The following is a 24,100-nucleotide window of genomic DNA, read 5'->3' on the forward strand; positions in this document are numbered from 1 at the left end:
CCTATCTATCTGTCCCTCTTTATGTATCTCTGCCTGTATCTCTCTGCATGAATAGAAAGCCTGCTGCCTTCAGAGAGCATTTCTTACTAATGAGATTAACCATCAAGGAACGGTCATGTCTAGACACCCTGAATACACAACCCTCCCTTCCACCACACACAAGCTCCTTCTCAGGTAAACCTCACCTGTAGATTCGCCCCAGGGTTTGCTTTCTGCTATAACTCTATAATGACTTTTGTGATGCACTTTCATTATCAAAATCATGTACTTAATATTCCATCATTTGTTTTTTGACATCAGTTCACTCAAATCAGTTTGTTCTTGAAGCATTATTCAAATATTCTCTATATATTCTCAAAAAGAACCTTTAACATCTGTGGAACCTTTGCATTCTACTAAAGTTTCTTTAGAATGTTAAAATGTTCTTCACACTAAGAAAAAAATTATCTTTTATGAACTGTTCACTAAAAGCTTCTTTGGGGAACCAAAAATCTTTCTTCTATACCATTGCTGCTGCAAAAACCTTTTGTAAACTTCAGTTTTAAGAGTGTAAAACCAATCCCCTGAAAACAAAGGTTCAAATCAGTACCACAAATGATTTTACAGCATGACGTTTAAATATAGCAGAACGTTTAAAGATTCATAATTCTCCAAAAACATCTGTACTTGAGAATCGTTTTATTTTCTGTCTTCTAATAGATGATTCCTAGGACCAAATGCCTGAACTGATCTTTTCAATACAATATCAAGAGCATTTTTATCTCCAAAGAACCATATAGCCACTCTGAACCGCAAATACTAATTATTGATAAGAAGAGTGCTCCTAAGGGCTTCAAAGAACCATTAACAAGCTTTAGTTTTTAAGACTGTATGTCAATATTTGTCCCAAAACAGCTGTTAAAAAACTGTTGACAAAAGACCACCATAACCAAACCTAAATGTAATGAAGGTTAAGATGGTTCTGTGTGGTGTTTTGTAGTTTCTTCATGATTTAAGATGACTATTTACCCTGCAGATGCCTTCAACCCACGGCCTAAGGTTGTGAAAGCATATCCAACAAAATTCAATGTGAAGACCAAGATTAGAACATATGAAAATAAAAGAAAAAGTTCAGAAGAACCTCATACTCTAGTGACAAAGCCAGTTGCATTTCAAATTATTTGCCATGGTCTGACCTGGTTGTAAAAATCAGGACCTGGTGTCTGTAGCATCAGTGAGAATTAGTGGATATGTGTGTGTGAATTAGCAAACACGAGCACTGAGTGTGTCAGATTTTGTTTGTGTGAAGGGGTCAATGCTGCCAGTCAGAAGGTGAAGTCTTTGCTCTTCCTCACATTAGCTGGATTAATGAAGGGAATCTTGTGCTTGATTTGCCATCCTGTATTCTCTGGGTCTGTACGTATTTGTTTAAAAGTTCTTTAGCAGTTCATAAAGACATGTTTCCTCTGCTTGTCCCCTTCCTGTTGGGACTCTATCAAGGCTCTGCTAACTCTCTTTGATTCTGCCCATCAGCCAATGAGATCATGACATTGACTCATCACTGTGTGACTTCAAAGGCTGGGAATGGGGGTCCAAGCCCCGCCCCACATCCAGATCCCACTTAAAGGTGTGGGACACCCCCTCTGCATCTGTGGCAGAAGTAACAGACAGACACAACACACTGAACCCCTTCATCCTTGGACTTAACATTGGAATTAACTCAAGCCCTTTGAGTTCTTATGGAGAACTTGTGTTTTTAACTGAAACATCTAGATATTGCTCATTCTGATCTTTTCTTTCCGTCCATCTCATTTTCTTCTGGAGGGCATCTTTTGAGAAGCCTAAATAATGCAGGCTATCAGAGGTGAGTACTTGTTTTGACCCTAATCCACCTGGAGGGTTCTTACTCTTGGTGTGCACCATTTACAGAAAGGCTTAACTCTTTACGCACAACTGAATGAAATTCCAAGAGTCTCCCATCGGAAGCCGTTGACAGTAAATCTCAAATATTCCATCTTTCCTCAGACCTCAAGCACAATTTCAGTCTCCCTCCTCCACCTTCCATGGCTGGAGCCGGGGATTCCTATCACCAGGGCAACATCCGAATGACTCTGGAGGATCCCGAGCTGTGGAGATCCTTCCATGAGATCGGCACTGAGATGATCATAACCAAACCTGGCAGGTCTGTCTCAGAAGCTCTTTGACTTAAACTTTAACCTAAACTGTTGACCCCTAGTTTTGGATCAACTAAACTTAAAGAACTGACCATAATGTATGTCACGATACCTCAACTCTTAGAAAAGACTTTGAGCTAAACTTGACTTTTGTTTGCTTATATTACAGGAGGATGTTTCCACACTGCAAAATCAGCTTGTCTGGATTGGTGCCATATGCAAAGTACATCTTACTGGTGGACATGGTGCCAGAAGATGGTCTCAGATATAAGGTTAGAATCTAAGTGATTGCAAACATTAAAGTCTTATCCATTTGAATGCTCTGGCCACAGGATTAGACCAGACTAGTCTAGACTATTAGTGTCCTATTGAAATTAAGAGCTGTTGAATTGGGAATCAGTCATGAACGGCTGGAGCGTTGGGGGGACGTTGTCAAATGTGTCTCTTCAGAGCGTTCTCACCACTGATTGCGCTCCTCAACTTCAAAGAGCCCCAATTCTTCCTGTTTTTACAGAGCCCACTGGGGGGTTTTACCTCAACACATATTCACACATATTCTCACACCCCAGCACCCCCTGCACCTTGTGTCATGCTCACTCTAGAAGCTCTAGTTCACTGTTCTGTCTTCAGTTATTCAATGAAATGCTTCTTTTTCTGTAGTGGAACAAGGACAAGTGGGAGGTCGCTGGTAAGGCTGAGCCTCAGCTGCCCTACAGGACGTACCTACACCCTGATTCTCCAGCGCCCGGCAGCCACTGGATGAAACAGCCCGTGTCTTTCCTCAAACTCAAGCTTACCAACAATGCCCTGGACCAGCATGGACATGTAAGCGCCCCATTCTGATTCTTACATTTGTTAAACAGTAAATTGACTGTGATTTTAATGTATGTGTCTCCTTTGGATTCAGATTATCCTTCACTCCATGCACCGCTACCATCCGCGTTTCCATATCGTTCAGGCTGATGATCTGTACAGTGTGCGCTGGAGCGTCTTCCAAACCTTTACCTTCCCTGAGACCTCATTCACTGCTGTCACTGCATACCAGAACACAAAGGTAAGAGATGAATACATCGGCTAAATTTTTTTGATTTTGGGGCTAAATATAAAAATGTAACAATCAGCGGAAGGAAAAAACGACAGATTGGCCACTGTTCTGAAAATCCCTTTTCTATATGGTTGTCGATTCTTATAATGTCTTCTTTTGCACATATTTTAAGTTTAATCAGATGGTGGTATTTTTTTTATTAGCATTAATTAGAACTGAGACTGATTACATTATTTTACACAGATTACAAAGCTGAAAATTGACCACAACCCCTTTGCTAAAGGATTCAGAGATGAGGCCACAAACTCTAAAAAGTTTCACACAGATTACAAAGCTGAAAATTGATACCTGTTGCTAACGTGTTTATTTTTTATATATATATATATATATATATATATATCATCATAACATATTAACTCATGAATTACAGTTATATATATATATCATCATAACATATTAACTCATGAATTACTTTTGATTATTGTTTTGTATTATTTATTTTAATATATTAAAGAAGTATACAAATTTTTTTAACCGTTTTACTTATTTGATCTTTTTTTTGACAGACGAGCAAACAGAAGTCAGGCTGATCCTGAGAGAGTTGTAAAGAAGATCAACTTGTCAAAAGACTCCGAACATGAGAGCCCACGAGGTAATGGTCTTTCATTTTATGCATTTCTGTATGTTTAGGTTTTGTTGGCTTTTAAGCCATTAACTAGCAGCTTGTACTAGCAGCAAGCACTGATGGTTTTATAAAAAACTATTCTCAAATAGTTGTATTTGTAATTGATCACCTCAGATATCCAGCAGTCCTCATGCGAGGGTCTGGATGATGAACATGTGGGTCGTAAGGAGTCGGAGGTGAAGGCCGAGCGCTACTCACCATGGGAAGGTGCAGGCGACCGGGACAATGGCCATGCTGTCCGTGCAGAGTCCCCTCTGAGCTCGGACCCTCGAGACATGTACAGCTCCGAACAGCTCGTGCCTGGACAGAACACATACCAGCCTTACAGGTACGGGCTACTGACCTCAAACAAGACTTATTAAGCCATTTTCTCTCTTGTCAATGTCTCGATGTTAAATTCTGAATCTTTTCGCAGATTTCATGAATACGGCAAGTCCCCCTCTCCGGCCTCGTCCAGTGTTGGCAGCAGCAGTGGATGTGTAGGCCGCTCCAGCTTTGAGTCCCGTGTGCCGGATGTTGCCACCGTGCCCGATCAAGACACCTCCAGCAAGCCCTCCGCCCCTGAGTTCGCCCTGCCTCCCTGCCCGCCACATGCCTCAGGGGGCCACCAGGACTACGCAGGGGTGCTGAACATGGCCATAGCCCAGGCCAAGCCAGGTATGCTGGGCCACCATCCTCTCTACACGCCCTACAGCACAGAACAATCTCTGGGACAGTGGAGCGGAGCAGCGTCCACACAATACCCCCCTCCTCCACCTCCCCATCATCACCTACCCACCGAATACAGCACCCAGGCCGTCCATCACGGCTATCACCACGGAAATGTAGGGGACTGGAGCCAATACCCACTGTTCTCTTACTCGTGCTGGTGAGTGAGTGATGGGACGCTTTCTAAAGGCTCACACGATGAGATCTGGATCTTCACGCCCGGACCCAGAAGATCGCACACGTCGCCCAGTACCAGCAAGCACCAGAAAAACACTGAGCGAATGTAATGAGCAAGTGGCACTAACTAGAATGTTGTTTGTGAGTCAACTTGGATGCAAATACAAAATAAAAAACCTGCTTCAGTTTAATTGAAGAAGAGTCCGTCTGCTGTTCTGAGGGTTTTTGTTTTCTTTCTGCTGTGAGAGAAGACAATGTGCTTGTCAATTGTGCCACATTAAACACATTTGGAAATGCTGTTCTTTAGACTTTTAATATATTTTGACTTGAAAACTCATGTCTGCATAAAGAGGGACCAAGAACGGACTGGTTTTCTTGGCTTTATTGTTAAAATGTCTATTTATTCTGTTTGCTTTTGCTGCTACTTAATATTATTTTTGTTAAAAAAGAAAATAATTGTGAAGTGTAAAATGCTGTTTGGAAATTGCAATGTTGTATGTCTGAAATTCAGAATGGTCAGTAAATATCATAAATAAGATGTGGTCATGGTCTTTTTCTTTTCCAAAGAAGGTAAAAAAAAACAGCTAATAAGCTTATATGTATGTATGTATGTTGTAAATAGATAGATAGATCTATATAGATAGATAGATAGATAGATAGATAGATAGTGCTATTAATATTAAAGATATATTGATGTATATAAACATTAATATAAATATAAGCATCACTGAGCTAAATATCTTAATAGAATCATTAATATAAGAAGCTCTTTTATATATATATAATATATATATATATATATATATATATATATATATATATATATATATATATATATTCTACATTTTATTAGCATGATTGCACACAGTGTTACCAAATCATAATATATATATGAAAATCAGTTCAACCAATATCAAGCAGGTATTTGATGTTAATATTTTCTGTGACAAATAACTCATAAATATGTGTATTTTCTTGTGTAGAATTATCCTTACTACATTTGCTTTTTGTTTGTGCATTTCTGTCAACTATTATTTAAATATTCATTTTTTATTTAACTATGGCTGCCTTTTTTGTTTTTCTTTCACTTTTTTCCCCCTTTTGTTGACTCTAATTGGAACCCCACCCATCTCTGTCTGTCTACACACACATTATTTGATTTTGCATCCTCAGGACACTTAAGGTAACACCTTACATAACAAAGCATATCATAGCCCCTCTGTGCCCATGAAAGAGTCTTAAGAGGCGTGAAAATGGGGGGGATGTCAGAGCTCTTTTCACCACTCCAAAATGCAGACGGACGCTGATTGCTGCCGTCACGGATGTCAGGGGCTAATGACTGCCGTAAAGGGGAGATGGAGATGTATTTGTGGGAGTGGGAGAATTAGCCAAGCTCAATTCATTACAGAGCTCTATAGTGTCTTTTAGACAAGCTTAGCAGCTATTTGGTACTCACTCACACACACACACACACACACACACACACTCACTCACACACACACACACACACACACACACTACAGATAAGAATTACAATGTTTGAATTTACTACGCTATTTCTGTGGCACAAACAAGAGCACAACTATGTCTGATTTAACTCAAATTTATTATCTGAAATAGCTGATTTTAACTTTAAATACCAGTGACAACAATGATGAGAATATTTTTCATCTATATTCTATTTCATATCTATTCAAGTGGCCATTTTCAAGCTTTGAAAGAAAAATTATTGTTGTGTGTGTTAGGTTTTTTTTTATTTTTTTTTGTGGAAGAAGGGTGGTTAATAAATGGTGAATTTTTCTTTTATATTAAATATGTGCATATAAGTATGAAAAATTGTCTTAGGCCTTAAAAGGACCTAAATCTAATCATAAAATGCCTGTTATTGATGCTAAAGTTATGCTTTTGCTGTTCGTTTCTAAGAAAATATTCACATTCATACATGATTTCTGTTAGATAGTGGTTATTCAAAGTCCTATGTCAAAGAATGTACTATTATGTATTTTTATTTATTTGATCACATTTATATATATATGTATTATATATATATATATATATATATATATATATATATATATATATATATATGTATTATATATATATATATATATATATATTCATGTAATAACATTTCATGTATAATATATAAAAATAACAATTTGATTAACAATTTTATCGAACATTTGAGGGAAAAAATGTATACATTTATTAATATAAATGTATAGCTTGTGTATTTATGTATGTAAATGTATATACATTTATATTCAGATTTAAATTATAATACATTTTCATTTAATTGTAAATTTTAAATTCAATGTAAATTTTACATTTTCATTTAATTTAAATTAAAGTTTGCACTTAATTATATTCTGTTAGAGTATACTATTTCTATAATAAGTACTCTTTTTAAAAGAGTGTGCTCCTTATTATAGCTACTCTAAACTTGCAGTTTGTTCAGGCCATCTTGTATAGATCTACCCAGAATCCTTGTGTCATAACAGAATCAAATGTCATTTGTTGGATAATGTTCAAACACGGATGTGATATAGATTTTAAACTGTTGTATTTAAATATGATATAATTCCACTGTTTATCACACACCACTTTTACAATTATACAGTTGCAATTTTACAATAATGTTGCATGATGTTCATCATAAAGTTGACTGTTACGTGCTGGAAATGCATGATTATTATCAGAGAGGGGAAATGAAACAAACAACATGCTGAAAGGGTTTTTATGACTGAGTGAATGCATGAGCGAGAGAAAGAGACAGAACATAAATATTCATGGTGTAAAAACCCTTTAAACAGCATTTTAACTCTGAAGTGAGGCTCTAAGAGCTCCTCTGGGTGACTTTAAAAGACAAGCACGTGTTACTGCTGTAGAGGCAGTTAAAACACCATCATACTGGTCACTAAATCAATCGTCACATTTTCCAAATACCAGTTATAAAACTATATATTTCCTGCTTATTTAAAAATATTTCCCTCTCCCCTTCGCAGCTCCACATCAGACTCGTTGTATTAACTGTTGTTAATGTTCAAAACAACTCCAGTATAATCCGTTGATCTTTATTGTCAATGTGATTATTCATGAAGATGACATTGCAAACTGGTAACAATTCAGTTAAAATATGTAATGTATTTCCAAAATGTTAGAAAAAAATACAATTAGTCTTAGCAATTACAGTCAGAGTAAATGTGTATTTATATAATTTCATGTCAAATATAATGGATATTTAAATATTCCAAAATCGTTTTTATTAAAAATAAGAAAATCAGTGATTTTCAGATATCATGGGATCCTTATTACGACATTCAAAAGGGACAAACAAATCAGAAATGTATAGCCGACAGTTTAAAGAGGCTGATATATCGAAGACAGCAAATAAATAAAACAAAAAGCAAACAGTAAAAAGGAGTGCATAATATTTAAAGGAATTTTGAACAAAATTACTTTTTCCATTGCAAAAGACACCAGAGGAACTCTTGAATAACAGTTCACATTAAACTAGCTCATCTAACATTTGTAATTTTTTTCTAAGGATTTCTCTTTGGAGTGACTTGAAAGCCAACATATTATTAATGAGCATTCACTAGAGCAGCAGTCGGCAACCTTTAATCAATTTTTAATTTATAACAGTAATCACTGTGACATATCACCACCCCTTCCCCATTTCTATACTCACCAACACTAGTCTTCAAAAGTTGAGATGTTGGTAAGATTTCTAAAATGTTTTTTAAAGAAGCCTCTTTTGCTCACCAAAGCTGCATTTATTTGATCGAAAATACAGTAAAAAAAAAAGTAATATTGCAAAATTTTATTTGAATATGAAATAACTCTTTTCAATTTTAATATATTTTAAAATGTAATTTCTTCCTGTGATGCAAATCTGAATTTTCAGCATCATTACTCCAGTCTTCAGTGTCACATGATCCTTCAGAAATCATTCTAATATGATGATTTGCTGCTCAGTTATTGTTGTTGCTCATCTATTAATAATTTGTAAGATCTTTTTTGTTTAAAACAGTTTAGTTTTTAATGAGTTTGAGTTTTCAACAGTTGAGACTTAAAACTGTGATTCATTTTTTTTTTCATAATTCTTGATGAATAACACACTCAAAACAATGCTTTATTTGAAATAAAAATATTTTGCAACATTATAAATGTCTTTACTGTCACTTTTGAGCAATTAACAAAATAGATATATTTTTAAAATCTCACTTACCCCAAACTTTAGAATGACAGTGCATCATTTTATTTATTTATTTATTTGAGCAGTAAATCAGAATATTAGAATGATTTCTGAAGGATCATGTGACACTGAAGACTGGAGTAATGATGCTGAAAATTCAGATTTGCATCACAGGAATAAATTACATTTTAAAATACATTCAAATAGAAAACTTTTAAAATGTTATAACATTTTACAACTTTACTACTTTTATGACACATTTGATCAACTCTTGGGCCAATATTTACTCCACTAATGGTAGTACATGTGTGTGTAAGGTTGCCGACCCCTGCACTAGAGCATCCTGTTTACCACTTCTTCACCATTTCCATTACTCTTTTGAAAATTGTTATTGCACTTAATTAATATCTATTAATAAAAAAGGCATTGGGCTTACCAAAACACATCTGTAAAATAAAGGCACCATAATCATAAACTTAATATTTGTAAAGTGCATGTACAGTTAGGGCTGGGCGATATGGATAAAAAAGTATCACAATAAATGTTTTCATATCAGTCGATATAGATAATTATCACTATAAATTTCAAAGTTAAAAAGGCAGATTTTTTTATCCAGAGTGAAAGTTGTAGAAACCAGATTGTTAATTATGGTTTTAAACGACTCCTTATGATCAGAACATGACAAACACTTCACGCTTTTGAAATTTTCACACTTTTCCAGTCATTTTTCCGCTTGTTTTAATGAGTGATATTGTTTCAAATCATGAACCAGGTTTGTGTCGCCTGAGTTTGATGACGTGTGTCTTCAGCAGTTTGCAGTGTAGGCTGCAATAATAATAATATAATTTTTTTTATGGTTTAGAAATGAACACTTGAGGGTAGCTTGAGGTGACAGTAGTAGTAGCTTGAGATGTAAATGTATGCTCATTATCAAAAACAGTGACATCTGTAAAAATTGTAACACTCTAATTTTTATATTGTGAAATGTGATTATTCGGACTGTGAGTTTTACTAATATTAAATCACTGGTCTTCCATAGTAGCATACATTTACATCATGAGAACTACAGTTAAAACCACACATACAGCACCTCAATATCATGGGAAAAATGTAACCATATGGTTTCTATGGATCTGTATGCAAAAAAAGTAGTTGAAATGCACTTATAATTGCACAAATGCTATAGCTTAATCACAAAAAATACTGTACTTATATTCCATTGCTTCTTTAATGCATTTAATAAATGTCTACATTAATAATATAATAAAATTTGATATGAATGTCCCACATTTCTGCCACAATACCATGGTGCAGTTGGTGTTTCTACAGTAAATCCATGATGGCGATTTGTAGATTGAAAAGCTTTCTGACTGTATTGTTTACCACAGTGTCAGCGCTGTTTCATCTGGCTTTAAAATAGTTTAAATCATTTGTGTTGTTCACTGAATGGTTTTGTCGCCCAGCCCTATGTACAGTGTTAGCATCTCCAACAGTTTCTCATAGCTCTGAGCGAAGCTTTGGACGTAAAACAATGAGAAAATCATCAGCATGACTAAAATGGCACAACAACCTAAAAGAATCAGTAAAATTAACCCACAAAGATAAAAGAGTGGGATTTGGAAATAATCAAAACCAGAACACTTCCAACTTACCCTTAGTTACTTTCAGACAGGCACAACAAAGGCTTTGATTGGTTACACATACTGTTCAATCTAAAATAACTCAATCTAGTAAAGAATTCTCAAGAAGTCCTCAATTTAATAAAGTACAATTCCCTCACTTTGCAATTTTACGCCCCACCTGAGCAGCGCTAACACCTTCAGTCCTCACTTGAGTTGTCCGAGTCATCCCAGTCTACCTCTTCCCATGATGCTTTAGCCCTTTGCTCCCAGCTGCGTGCCTGAGCCGTGGCTGCTCGTGGCAATAGCAGGACACATGCTGAAAGCCCAGATACACGGTCCTCGAGGGCTGTCCCGCTCTCCCATCGGTCCTCCTCCACGTTATAAATGTGAACATACTTCATTCGACTGCCCTTATCATGTGACCTTCCACCCAGGATGTAGATGCATCCATCCAGGACGGCCACACCTGGCTCTCCATGTCCAGCAGGCAGCGGGCTCACCACAGACCACACATCTGCTATTGGGTTATAGCACGCCACCTTCACAGACACACAGACCTTTGGCTTAGTGAGCTGCTTTGTTGTCTACTTTCCACATAGACAGCTGACTTTAAAGGCAGCATGCTAACAACAATGAAACCTCATAACAACACTCTTAATAGGCAGGCGAGCCACATGTAGTAATATATCGACTTATCATGCAATAAATGAACGTGACCTCAATACATTTTGGTGATGCTATATATTGCCCATTATATTTACTTAAAAATGAATGTCACTGTTTTGTACATTGCGCCTGTGTCTTTTGCAGCTTCTCGTACATAACGTGGTGTAGTCAGTGCTAGTTCAAATTTAAAAAGTGCTTCTACAAACAAAGTTTCATTTGCAGAACTTTGTGCATACGGACATCTGACTGCTAAGTAGTTAAGTTTTTTTTTTAGCAATAGTGTGCACCCTCAATTTACAGAGAAAAGAAGGTCTGGGAAAAATCTGAAGATGGAAAAATCTCCATACATGTTCTTTGTACATTTTTCTTTTTTTCTACTTGTTACTTTGCACTTTTTGTTAGAAAATGTTTTATGCTTAAAGTTTTTTAAGGTATCTAATATTTTGAAATTTAATTTACATGATCTAAATGTTCTTAAGAATCAAGTTTGTTGTCATTTGGAAGTGTGTAGGCCTTCTTGCATTATTATGCGGTTACATTATGATTATACATTCAGTGGCATAAAATGGTCTTTAAAATGACAATAATATCGCTTATCGCAATTATTTCTGGGGCAATATATCGCACAACAAAAAGTTGTTATTGTGACAGGCCTAGCCACACGAAGAATGATCCAACCTCACATGAAGCATATGGGAGACTTGGCAATAGATTCAAATGCCCTAATAATTGTAAAAATGTAATTAAGATCGGCCCGTTTCCTTATCAGTACTATTTAAGTGTTGAATGACATATGGGTCAATGACATAACTTATTTTCCTTACAAATTGAATACATATGAGTGTACACATCTTAATTATTGAACTAAAAGCAAAAAGTTTTAAAACATTTAACATTTAATTGACTATTCTGACGATGTCTTTCATACTTTCCTGGACCTTGACAGTGTAATTTATTTGGCAGTCAATGGGACAGTCACAAGCCTCCCGGTTTTCATCCAAAATATCTTAAATTGTGTTCCGAAGGTGAACAAAGCTTTTACGGGTTTGGAATGACATGGGGGTAAGTGATTAATGACACCATTTTCATTTTGGGGTGGAGTATCCCTGTAACTTAATCAATTCATTTTATTTATTAATTTACACAGTTTTTACACCATGCTATAACTGGTGTCAAAACATGCAGTCATTGTTAATTGACTGATAATTTCAGAATTTCAGTACCTTGAGGACGTCTCGCCGGTAACCGCAACCATCATTGCTGCCTCCAATGACATAAGCGCGGCCGTTGAGAGCTGCCATGCCGTGCCAGGCGCGCTCCACCGGGCCCTCGGCACACATGCTCCAGTGATTGCTGCTGGGATCGTAACAGTAGGTCTCCTTAAGATAAGCCATTCCTCGCCGACCACATGCTATGTAGATCTTCCCATCAATCACTGCGCCGGTATGGGCATATACCTGCAGACACAGGCATGTGAGAGTCTATACATGCATATTAAATCTAAAGTTCATAAACTCATGTCACTTTCTTGTGGAGGAAGATACACTACACATACACTACTGGCCAAAAGTTAGGAATAATTGAGACCCCTCTGCTCACCAAAGCTGCATTTATTTAATCAAAAATAGAGTAAAAACATGAATATTATTAAATATTATCACAATTTATACAACAGTTCTTTCTGGTTCTCGAATCTGATTGGCTGAGAGGAGTGTGATATTGTAGTGATAACAGCACTTCTACCGTTTCACTGATTGTATCACTCCGCTTGCATTATTTCTCACAGCGAGCATCATGGCAGACGTCCAAATCCACTATAACTTTATAAATAATACTGTTTGTTGTGTCACGGAATGTAGTTTTAAGATTTTTGTTTAGGTGAAAATGTACTTGTTTAGACTTCAAATATGTGGTTTGTTAATAAAGATATGTCTATTTGAAAAATTGCCTTAATGTTTTCGGACTTATGAGCTCCAGGGCATCAGCGGCTGTTCAGCGCTCATGAACCCGCCGAGAGCAGAAACCCGCCGTGACGATCATCTGGAATTTGCCGCTGGCTCTGATGTCTCTATAGTGGTTAAACATGAGATATAATTCATTCATATTGGGTAAATCTAATGGGCAGTCTTTGGTCTCATTAATCTATTATTTGTTCCAAAGCAAGTATTTTTGGCTGAAGGCAAAATCTCATCGCATTTTATTTTATATAACTTTAATGCTGTATATGAGAGCGCTGCCTTTGTACTTTTGACTGAAACAACTTTTATGATGAGTGTTGTTGCCGTTTTTTAGGTTGGCTTGAGAACCCCAACCTACTGATCTGCTATTTAAGCTTCTTCTTCTTCTTCTCTTTCTTATGAGACTAAAATTTCTGAAGGCTACTCCTCCTAGAGCTTTCAAGCTAGAACCACCAAACTCAGCCCAGCTCTTCAGACTGATCTGACTTAATGTGCTTTATCTTTTCTAATTGATCCTACTTATGGTTTTCATAAAACTGAAGATCAAAATCCCATAGACTTACATTGACGGAATGTTTAGATGAGCCAAGACTATTCAAACTCCAAATGTGAAAATTCAAATATAAACACACTGAAGTCCATTAGACTCCATTAAGCTTCCCTTCTATGTACTATTTCTAATCTATTTAAACTCATTCAAACTCATCTATCTATCTATCTATCTATCTATCTATCTGTCTATCTGTCTATCTGTCTGTCTGTCTGTCTGTCCATCTATTCATCTATCTATCTATCTGTCTGTCTGTCTGTCTGTCTGTCTGTCTGTCTATCTATCTATCTATCCTAGCGACATGCTAATCATGCTAGCAACATGCTATTAACATGCTAACCATGCTAGTGGCATGTTAACGACAAGCTAGTAACTCGCTAATCATGCCACCAACATGCTAGTTACTTGCTAATCACTGCTAACAACATCGTAGTTACATGTTAATCATGCTAGCGGCATTTCAACGACATGCTAGTAACTTGCTTATGTTAGAAAAATCCAAGCGACATGCTAGTAACTTTACAAATCATGCTAAAACATGCTATTCATTTGCTAGTCATGGTAGTAACATGCTTGTTACTTGCTTATCATGCTAGCAACATGCTAGTTACTTTTTAATCATGCTAGCAATATGGTAGTAGCATGATAAGCATGTTATTAACATGAATAGCATGCTACTACCATTTTGCTTGCATTATTAACAAGTAACTAGCATGTTGCTAGCATGATTAACAAGTTAATAGCATGTCGCTTGGATTTTTCTAACATTATTATCTTTTTACTAGCATGTTGCTATCATGATTAGCAAGTAACTAACATGTTGCTAGCATGAGAAACAAGTTACTAGAATGTCATTAACATGTCGCTAGCATGATTAGCATGTTAGCGACATGCTAATCATGCCAACAATATGCTAGTAACAGGCCAATCATGTTAAAAACATGCTAATCATGCTAGAAACATGTTATCAACATCTATCTATTCTATCTAAATTTTCAAACTAAAGGCTTTTACAACTGCTTTAAACTTTCAGGCTAGGCTTTTTCAAGCCAACCTAAAGTTTGTCTTGACTAATTTTTTTATCTAGTTAAAGATTATTATCCCAAAAATAGCTAATATTCTATATAAATAATAGTAGTAATTAATAATAGTATTTGGTATTTGGTATTGAGAAACGGTGTGTGTGTTCGTGATTGTGATTAGTTACATTGTTCCGCCAACAGATGGTGACAAGAGAGCCTTTTTTATGAGTCAGCAGTAAAGACTTTTATATTGAAAGACACTGAAATAGGGTTGTAAACAAGGAAGTTATTTTTACTTTCAACAACGTGTTAATTTTTGACCTCTGTTGTTGTTTCCTGTGTATTTACGCATCAATACTGCAATCTTCAGTGTCACGTGATCCTTCAGAAATCATTCTAATATGCTGATTATTATCAATGCTGGAAAGATACTGTAAAAAAACACAATTTAGAAGTTTGGGGTAAGGAAAAAAACAAGTAATTAACACTTTTATTCAGCAATGATGCATTAAATTAATCAAAAAATAAAAATAACAGTTAAGACTACAAAAGATTTCTATTTTAAATAAATGCTGTTTATTTGAACTTTCTATTCATCACAGAATCTTAAGAAAAATGTATCATGGTTTCCACAAAAATATTAAGCAGCTGTTTTTAACATTGATAATTAGAAGAGCCATTATTAATAATTGAGCACTAATAATAACTGACAATAACTTAGCATTAAATCAACATATTAGAATGATTTCTGAAGGATAATGTGACACCGGAGTAATGATGCTAAAAATTCAGCTTTGCATCACAGGAATAAATGACATTTTAAAATATATTCAAATAGAAAACAGTTATTTTAAATTGTAATAATATTTCTTCAATTCTTCAATTACTGTGTTTTTGTTCAAATAAATTATTTCAAAACATTATTAAATATGAATTATTCCAAACTTTTGACCAGAAGTGTACAATGTTTAAGTACACAATAGTATAAAAATTCCTGTTTCAGGAACTAATTTGTATATGTTGTACATTAATAGCAAAGTGATTTTTGAAGTGTCTGAATTGCAATAGTAAGCACTATGAACGTGACGTGCCGGATGCATTGCTCAATTACTTGAGGGACAGTAATATATTAGCAATATAGTAATAATAATATTAATATAATAGTAATATATCTACAGATAACCAGTGCAGTTCAGTGGTTTATCAATAACTGTTCACCTCTCGTTTCAGCGGCGCCACATATTCCCAGGTGTTGGTTTGTGGGTTGTAGCGCTCCACACAGTCCAGTTCATTGGTGTAGTCTCGTCCTCCAATGGCGTAGATATATTTATCAAACACACAGACGCAATGATCTGCGTGCTGTTGCCGTAGAGGCTCGATAGTACACCAGGTGTTGTGGCGGGGATCATACTTAATAAGAAAACAATGGAATGAATCAAATAAATAATATAAAAAAAATAACAATTAGAGATGTATCAAAAATGTATGTAAACATTGTAGTATGAATATTATTGTGCTTATTTTTAGCAATATGATATTAAAAAGACTTTCAATATTGTCTCATTATGAAAGTGTTTTTTCCTCGATTACTGTTTTATTCAGTTGTTATACTTCAAATATCACTACACTATGTCTTTTTTGACTGTTTGTGCTAAATTAAAACGGGACAAACTGAAGGATAATGCCCACTGAGCTTCTCTCTTTTCAAAACAATAGACCTTATTGAATTCATGAACAGACCACTGTTTACAACAAGTGTTGTCAATCGATAAAAAAACGCGTTTGCGCGTTAATTTTGACAGCACTAACGCTACAACATCTATTTAGTTTTTAACAAAAAAACTATTTTCTAGGTTATTTCTTTATTTAAAGTGTGTTGACTAAGTGTTCATCTAATTAATTTATTAATCAATTAAATTTAACTATTTATTCTAATTTATTTATACATTAATGTAAAATTAATTTAATATTATTTATACATTTAAGCTTCAGCATTCAGCTTTGACAGGCAGTAAACACTGCTCTAACCAGGGCACAGCTACAACAGAACAACAGATGAATTAAAATAACCACAGCTTTTTAAGAAAGCTTCAGTTAAATGACTGTTATTAACACTGTAAATCTGTGAAAACCATACTAAAGAGCATTCTGTGAGCTGCATTAGCAGGCACTACATAAATGCAAACCAACAGGTGTTTGGACACAATAGTGTGCACTCTTGGTTCTATTAACAGGAAGTGGAAACTAAATCAAAGAGACACAACTTAGAAAAGGGTTTCTTTCAAAGCTTCTTCCTCAAATGCTTTATTGTGAGTTGTTAGACAAGCCACATAGAAGACCACTTTCATTAGCTGAGGACAGAGTGAAAGTTACCATATCATGTCAACCATATCAAGAGCATTGTTATATATACATTTATTAATATTCTGACTTACCTTTTATTTTTAGTTTGTTTAATTTTAGCTTAAGTTATTTTTTATGCTATAGTCATTTTTGTTTGTTTTAGTTTATTATTATTTCTATTTAGCTTTAATTTATTTCAATTTGAGTAATTTTAGTCTTAATTTTATTTAATTTAGTTGCCAAGGCAACATTTCTAATTTTGGTGTTAAGTGTTTCAATCTTATATTTATACTTTATTTCAGCTTTTTTTAAGTAACAAACACAGTTTTTAATAGTTTTATTCAACAATAACAACATTGATCAGTAGCTCTGCATACCACCGTGAAGAGATATAAATACTCAAAAATAATGATAGTGATTATAGTGAAATATTTTGTGGTTAAGTGAGACAAAAAAACTACATCTGTTCAGTCAGCAGTTTTATATTGCTACGATTTAATTAAAACCATAATAACAATCAAAGGGACTTGCTTAAAGGGGTGCTATCATGCTTTTTCACTTTTTTTAACTTTAGTTAGTCTGTAATGTTGCTGTTTGAGCATAACAAAGATCTGCAAAGTTACAAAGCTCAAAGTCCACTTCAAAAGGAGATATTTCATTTAACAGAAATCACTTTTCAAAAACTACAACGAACGACTCGTTTGGACTACAATGCATATCTTCCGGAATTTGTGATATTGACGAATCGGACGAGACCTGGTTGAGCTGCACTAGAGAAGGCAACGAATGTTATCACTATGTCGGAGACACGCTAGCTTTCCCAAGACAGACAAACTTAAGAGTGGTTACAATCATCCGGGTTTAAATCGCGCTCAAATTGATTTGAGTTTGATGCAATATTTACACTGAAGCTCGCAGGCGGCTATGGTAAGGGGCATGACATTTCCCGACCAGGCACCAAGTGCTGCCAATCACAGCACAGACTGGCCCAGCTAACCAATCAGTCTTTCAGAAGGCGGGCCTTCATTTGATTCAGGAACTATTCGAGCCGTTCATGCCAGACTGGGGAGAGAGGTGTTGTAATAATGTAAAATATGTGAAAAACTATGTGTTTTTCGAACAACCTAGTACGAGAGCCTGTTGTAGTACACCCTCAAAACAAAATCAAGACCTTGTAAAAGAGCATAATAGGACCCCTTTAAAGAAAATCTTTTCCTGTTCTCTCTTTCACTTCCCTCATCTACTCGGAGTAACTTCTGCAACTTGGCATTGCGATATTGTGAGTATTTTCAGCTCCTGTATGACAAACTTGCTTGTGCATTCAGTATTTGCTTTGATAAAAACAGCTGCTAAATGACTAAAGTAAAACAGTTGATGTATAGTATTTTTTTTTTTGTAAAAGATTCTAAACTATTTTTAACCTTTGTCCCAACATTTCTTTATGCTTACACTTGATTCATATATTTTTTGTTGTTGTTTCTGTCTTCTTATGGAATTTATGTGAATACTGAATCTTTGAGTTTTATTTCGTTTAATAAGCTTTCAAACTCTGTGTGGTCTTGCAATTATAATGGTTTAAGATTTGGATAAACAACAAGTCCAATAATCCAATCAGCACTTATTGGATTATATTGGTCTCTGATTTGGATATAATACAAATCCAGTAATCCCAAACACAGGGCCAAATGGGAGGATCTAAAGTCCTACAAAGGCTAAATCAAAGCTCTGATCTCTAACCTGAATAATGTAAAGCCAGTCACACTGTAATAATAAGAAATGTTTCCTCAGCATCAAATCAGCACATTAGAATGATTTCTGAAGGATCATGTGACTCTGACGACTGGAGTAATTTAGCTTTGCAAAACAGGAATAAATTACATTTTAAATTATAATAAAACAGAAATTAGTTCACAATATTCTTGTTTTTACTGTACTTTTGATCAAATAAATGACTTTCAAAAACACTACAAAAAATGACTGAAGTAATTAAACAACCAAAAAAAACAAACAAACAAAAAAACAAACAAACAATGAAACGCATTAAAGTATATTAACAAAAATGAACAAAATAAAAATATATAATAATTAGATAAATTAGGATTCATCATTTAATAAAATTAGAAATTTTGTAAAAGTATAGCAAAGACAAAATCCTTCATTCTCTTCTACAGTGTAACATGTATAAAACAGTTATAACAACATTAAATACAAGCACTGTCCTTCTAACAGTTGTTCTAGATTCACAGATGCACTTCAACAATGCAAATTAATATTCAGCATCACTTACCGCCAGCATCGAGCTTCAGCACGGAAGCTGCTGGTGTTCTTGTCTCCACCAATTAAGTACACAAAGTTATTGAGCACCGCGATGCCCATGTTGGACATGCGAGGGGCGCGGTCTGCAGCCAGACTACACCACTCGCCCCAGGAGGGGTGGAACACCTGGAAGCGCTCCTCATTGTCCACCAGTGCGCTAGAGGAATACATGCCACCGAATCCCACAATGCACTGGGAGCTGCAGCGAGGCTGAGTGAGTGGGGTTTGCATCACCGGCTGCCACAGCTCCTGACTGTGGTAACGCAGAGCAGCGGCCACCGAGTCCCGCAGCGGACACTGCTTTAACCGGCTGTGCAAGCGCTGCAACACATTCTTCTCCATCAGACAGAAGCGCACTGCTTCCAACAACTGCAACGGATCCTGAAGGAGAAGCTGATTTGTCATAGATATCACTAATTACATCCAAAAAGACTGTGACAATGTGGAGACTAAAATTTTCTAATTTTGGGGTGCTAATTCCAAAAACAGTGCCTGTTTTGCTTGAGCACATATGACGTGCATTTCGTAGCGTTCACCAGAAAACTGTCACAAAGACATGATTCGAGCCGGTTACAACTACATGTTCAATTCTCTTCTGATTTTCACATGTATGACATTATCCAGAGTTCAAGGTCAGAATTATGGCCAGGCAGGGACAAAAGAAAATGCATGACCCTGATGTTTTCTGCTACATTAGTGGGTGTTTTACTAAATCAGCAACAGAAGATTACAGATTATGTGACGAAAAAGGTAAATATATGTGTTTAAGTTAAGTTTTTGGACATTAACTTGATTATTTGAATATACTGTTTGGATTATAAATGACACATTTTGAACACTACTTTTTGTCAATAAAACGAAAACTTTTAACATTTGACTGCTTTTGTTATTTTGATGCATTAAAGCTGATATGCACAGTATATACATTTGAACAAAACTTCATTAAAAAAAAATCAAAATCTAATTTTGAATTTATTTAAAGTTCTTTTAGAATATTTCTGCTTTATTGTGGACAATTCTATTTGTCACTGACCCACATCAATAAATATATAAATGATTTCAAATTAAGTGGTTGTTGATCTCTCATGTTTAGTAACTTAATTGATATGTATGTGCATTCTCAGTATTTATTTGTATAATTGTATAATTATTAGACATGCAGCTTCATAACCTCATAAAGCTGAAAGACTTGGTATATTTGTTTTTTTACTGCTGGACTTTTTAAGTGAACTGGACAACAGGTAAAGGAACACTAAAAATGGTGAAAATTTAGTTGAACAAAAAAAAAAAATATAGACATACAGTATATAAAATAATTAAAAACTACTAAAAATGATAAAAACTCAACAAAATTACTAACATTTTAACATAAATTAAAATGTAAACAGAAAATCTAAAACTAAAAACTATGAAAAAATGTCATTGTAAAATAACAATGATGCATACAGTTGCATATTTATTTCGAAAAACATATTTATTTTGTGAAACAAAAAACTGTGATGAAACGTGGAAAAGTTCTTATTGATATTTCTGAACTAAGCATCATCAAATGAGGTAATATTAGGCTTTTTTTGCAAATCAACAGGCAATTTTTTTAAGATGCAGGGATGTCATAATGGTGTGGCCACCCATCTGTTTCTCACCTGTAAGCAAACCTCTTCCTTCTCCACCTGTTCAGGAGTGTAATGGTAGTGCAGGGCTGCTTCAAACACCTCGCTCTCTGAGTTCACCTCCAGATCGTCGCTGGAAAGGACACTCAGGATCTTTTCCGGGGGAAGCTTTCGATAAACCGGTGTACGCGAGAAGGTCTGGATGTTCTTGAGTAGATACGAGCGAATTTTTTCCCCGAGCTGGTCCAGCCCATAGATGTCGGCTAGCTTTTCCACCTCCAGGATGTTGTCATCATCCAGCCAGGAGAACAGGAAGTCGCAGCAGAAGCCGATCACATCTTGGACCTGCAGCAGAGTGGCCGCATACAGCACTTCCTGTACCGTGTCCAGATCCAGCTCCAGCTCAGAGGTGTAGATGAAGTCCAGCAGTTTGGTCATCGCTGTGTATGTGACTCCATGGACAGGGATCTCAGTTTGCTGCATCTCCTGCAAACCGCCGGCAAACATGCCCCTTAACACAGAGAGGAAACACTGACCGTACAGGGGCACAATCTTTTGAAATTCACATATAATACATCACTGTCACAAAACAATCAAAGACACATTGAGAAAAACATGTGTTTTGTGTTAGATTCACTAATTGTTTTAGAATATTCACTCTTTTCCGTTATCAGTGGTAATACATGGGTCATTAATATTAGCTGTAATTAATTTATTCACAAATGCAATTCATACATTCAGTGACTTGAATATACCTCTTCTATAAAGCGCATGTTTTAATTGCTAAACTAAAAAAATATTTAAATCTAAATCTGAATTTGTTCAAAAGATTTCTCTGTTATCACTGATACTTCTATGTGTCACTGACCCACATAAATAAATATATAAATGATGTCACATAAAGTGGTTCTTGGTCTTTCTGATATATCTAGTAACTTAACTGATGTGCATTCTCAGTATTTGTTCAGTAGTGTAAGTGAAATTTCAATACAATTGTCAATTGTATTGAAAAAAAAAATAACATAAATAAATATATATATATATATATATATATAATATATATATATATATATATATATATATATATATATATATATATATATATATATATATAAAAAATAAAAAAATACTAGGTGACTTTTTAGGTGAAGTGAAAAACAGCTAAAAGCATATTATAAACCTAAAAATAATGAACAACTCCTAAATATACACTTTTACATATAAACACATTGACAATTTTAAGCTTAAAGTTAAGACTTAAATGTTACAAAAGGGTTTTATTTTTAAATAAATGCTGTTCTTTTGATCTTTATATTCAACAAATCATGCAATCAAAAAAAATAATTTATCAATTTCCACAAAAATATTATGCAGCTCAACTGTTTTCAACATTGATAATACTCAGGAATGTTTATTGAGCATATTATAATAATTTCTGAAGGATCATGTGACTCTGAAGACTGGAGTAATAATGCTGGAAATTCAACTTTGCATCAGGAATAAATTACATTTTAAATATATATTAAAATAGAAAACAGTTGTAATATTATTTCACCATATTACTGTTCTAACTGTTTTTTAGGATTAAATAATGCAGCTTTGGTGAAAATTAGAGACTTCTTTAAAAACATTTTAAAAAGTTGCTAAATCTTCTTCCTTCGATCCCTAAACATTTCGGGGGTGTCGTACCTACCTGAAATAGTCACATGAGGCGGCCAGGAGGATGCGGTGAGCCTGGATGGCCTTTCCTTCTACCAACAGCACCACATCGAACAGAATCCCTCCTTGTCGCAGCATCAGGAGCCCGTCTAACAGTCCCTGTGAATGGGCATCACTGCGGTATTTCTGCTTGGCACAGGGCTGGGCGGAGGGAACGGCTCCTCGTGCTCCCGCCGTGCAGGACACCAAATCATCAGCCATCTTGATATAAAAATGCAAACCGAAAGTGAACCTGCTCACATTTTTGTGTGAAGTCCCACACTGCTGCTAAATGAAAGAACAGGAAGAGAGGGAGAGAAATCAGAAATCTCCCCACCCTGTGTGTGTCATCAACTCTTATTAGTCACCACAGAAAGTTCAACTCTTATTAGTCACCATAGAAAGTTAATATGACAAACATATTTCACCCCACAATGACATCAGAAAGAAAACACACTCTTACAGGAAACAGAGTCCTGTCTGCCACATTCCATAACACGAACTAGGTCAAAATAATATGTTAATAAGAATAAATCTAAACCACTACAATTTTTAAGGCCAATGTTAAGTTTGTAGGCTACTCAACAAACTACGACTGGCACCATTTATATTTGTACACAATGTTAACATCATTTAGCTGTAAATAGTGGTCTGTATTTCATCCTCCAGTGAAAATGAAAGTCGTAGAAAGTGCACATAAAAATGCTATAGTAAAAATGATGCGAACAGAGTTTGAGTGTGATAGATTGAGCTGGCAGCAGTGTGTGGTGGTGGTATAATCTGACAGTACAGTAGATGTTGTGATGATATCAGCAGCGCTTCAGCTGTCGCTTACCGGGAAAGATCGACGGGTTCAAGAAGCCTGCTGCAGCCGGATGACAACGAACACTCTGTGATAATGGTGATGAATATGGCGAAGATGTTTTACTTTGTTTGTTTACAGATCGCCCAGCTGAGTTTGCCCGTGACGTCACAGCAGCGCTTCCGGTACAGAGCAAAACAAATGACATCAGCAGCTACTGTCAAATGAAAAGCACTGAAGCGCTACTTCACTGCAGCTTGACTACTGAAAAATATAATGATAAATTAATATATATATATATATATATATATTATATATATATATATATATATATATATTATATATATATATATATATATATACAATAGTGACCGTAAAAAAAGGTTTTACTTATAAAGCTCTAAAAACCTTACTGACCGATGTTTTAGTGTACATCCTGCAAATATTGAAAAAATAAAGGGTCTCGATTAAATATGTGCAGTTTTACATGATTAGTGCAAATTGTCACATGACCAGAGCAGCTTATTTCCTGTTTGCAGGAAATATG

General features: G+C 35.3%; 2 protein-coding genes across 5 annotated transcripts; one reads left to right on the forward strand and one right to left on the reverse strand.

The window, feature by feature from the left end:
* The first annotated feature begins 1,636 nt into the window (after positions 1 to 1,636).
* On the forward strand, positions 1,637 to 5,297 carry LOC122145952 (T-box-containing protein TBX6L-like). Of its 2 annotated transcripts, none has more exons than XM_042762757.1 (9): positions 1,637 to 1,843; positions 2,005 to 2,161; positions 2,323 to 2,425; positions 2,814 to 2,978; positions 3,061 to 3,207; positions 3,442 to 3,512; positions 3,765 to 3,850; positions 3,998 to 4,211; positions 4,299 to 5,297. In XM_042762757.1, exons 1-9 carry the CDS (start codon positions 1,828 to 1,830, stop codon positions 4,753 to 4,755), a joined length of 1,416 nt encoding a protein of 471 aa, XP_042618691.1. In that variant the 5' UTR covers positions 1,637 to 1,827; the 3' UTR covers positions 4,756 to 5,297. The 2 variants fall into 2 exon arrangements, with proteins under 2 accessions (XP_042618691.1, XP_042618689.1); XM_042762755.1 differs by having other exon boundaries at positions 3,998 to 4,210; positions 4,295 to 5,297.
* Positions 5,298 to 9,112: 3,815 nt separating this feature from the next.
* On the reverse strand, positions 9,113 to 23,769 carry LOC122145953 (kelch-like protein 22). 3 transcript variants are annotated; one of them, XM_042762760.1, is made up of 7 exons: positions 23,587 to 23,769; positions 22,747 to 22,973; positions 21,087 to 21,564; positions 19,415 to 19,824; positions 16,003 to 16,195; positions 12,478 to 12,711; positions 9,113 to 11,127 (listed from the first exon to the last, which is right to left on the reverse strand). In XM_042762760.1, the coding sequence occupies exons 2-7, from the start codon at positions 22,971 to 22,973 to the stop codon at positions 10,786 to 10,788; spliced, it is 1,884 nt and encodes a 627-aa protein (XP_042618694.1). In that variant the 5' UTR covers positions 23,587 to 23,769; the 3' UTR covers positions 9,113 to 10,785. The 3 variants fall into 3 exon arrangements, with proteins under 3 accessions (XP_042618694.1, XP_042618693.1, XP_042618692.1); XM_042762759.1 differs by having other exon boundaries at positions 22,747 to 23,036; positions 23,587 to 23,768; XM_042762758.1 differs by having other exon boundaries at positions 22,747 to 23,039; positions 23,587 to 23,767.
* Positions 23,770 to 24,100: the final 331 nt, after the last annotated feature.

This window comes from Cyprinus carpio, chromosome A8 (genome assembly GCF_018340385.1).
Source record: "Cyprinus carpio isolate SPL01 chromosome A8, ASM1834038v1, whole genome shotgun sequence".
Taxonomy (NCBI): domain Eukaryota; kingdom Metazoa; phylum Chordata; class Actinopteri; order Cypriniformes; family Cyprinidae; genus Cyprinus; species Cyprinus carpio.

Coding starts and splice junctions, on each gene's coding strand:
- LOC122145953 (XM_042762760.1), bottom strand. CDS start 22,973: ATGGCTGATGATTTGGTGTCCTGCACGGCGGGAGCACGAGGAGCCGTT. Junction 21,565..22,746: donor GCCTCATGTGACTATTTCAG/GTAGGTACGACA, acceptor CTCTGTGTTAAG/GGGCATGTTTGCCGGCGGTT. Junction 16,196..19,414: donor GCTGAAGCTCGATGCTGGCG/GTAAGTGATGCT, acceptor TTTTCTTATTAA/GTATGATCCCCGCCACAACA.
- LOC122145952 (XM_042762755.1), top strand. Junction 3,208..3,441: donor CTGCATACCAGAACACAAAG/GTAAGAGATGAA, acceptor TATTTTACACAG/ATTACAAAGCTGAAAATTGA. Junction 3,851..3,997: donor CGAACATGAGAGCCCACGAG/GTAATGGTCTTT, acceptor TGATCACCTCAG/ATATCCAGCAGTCCTCATGC.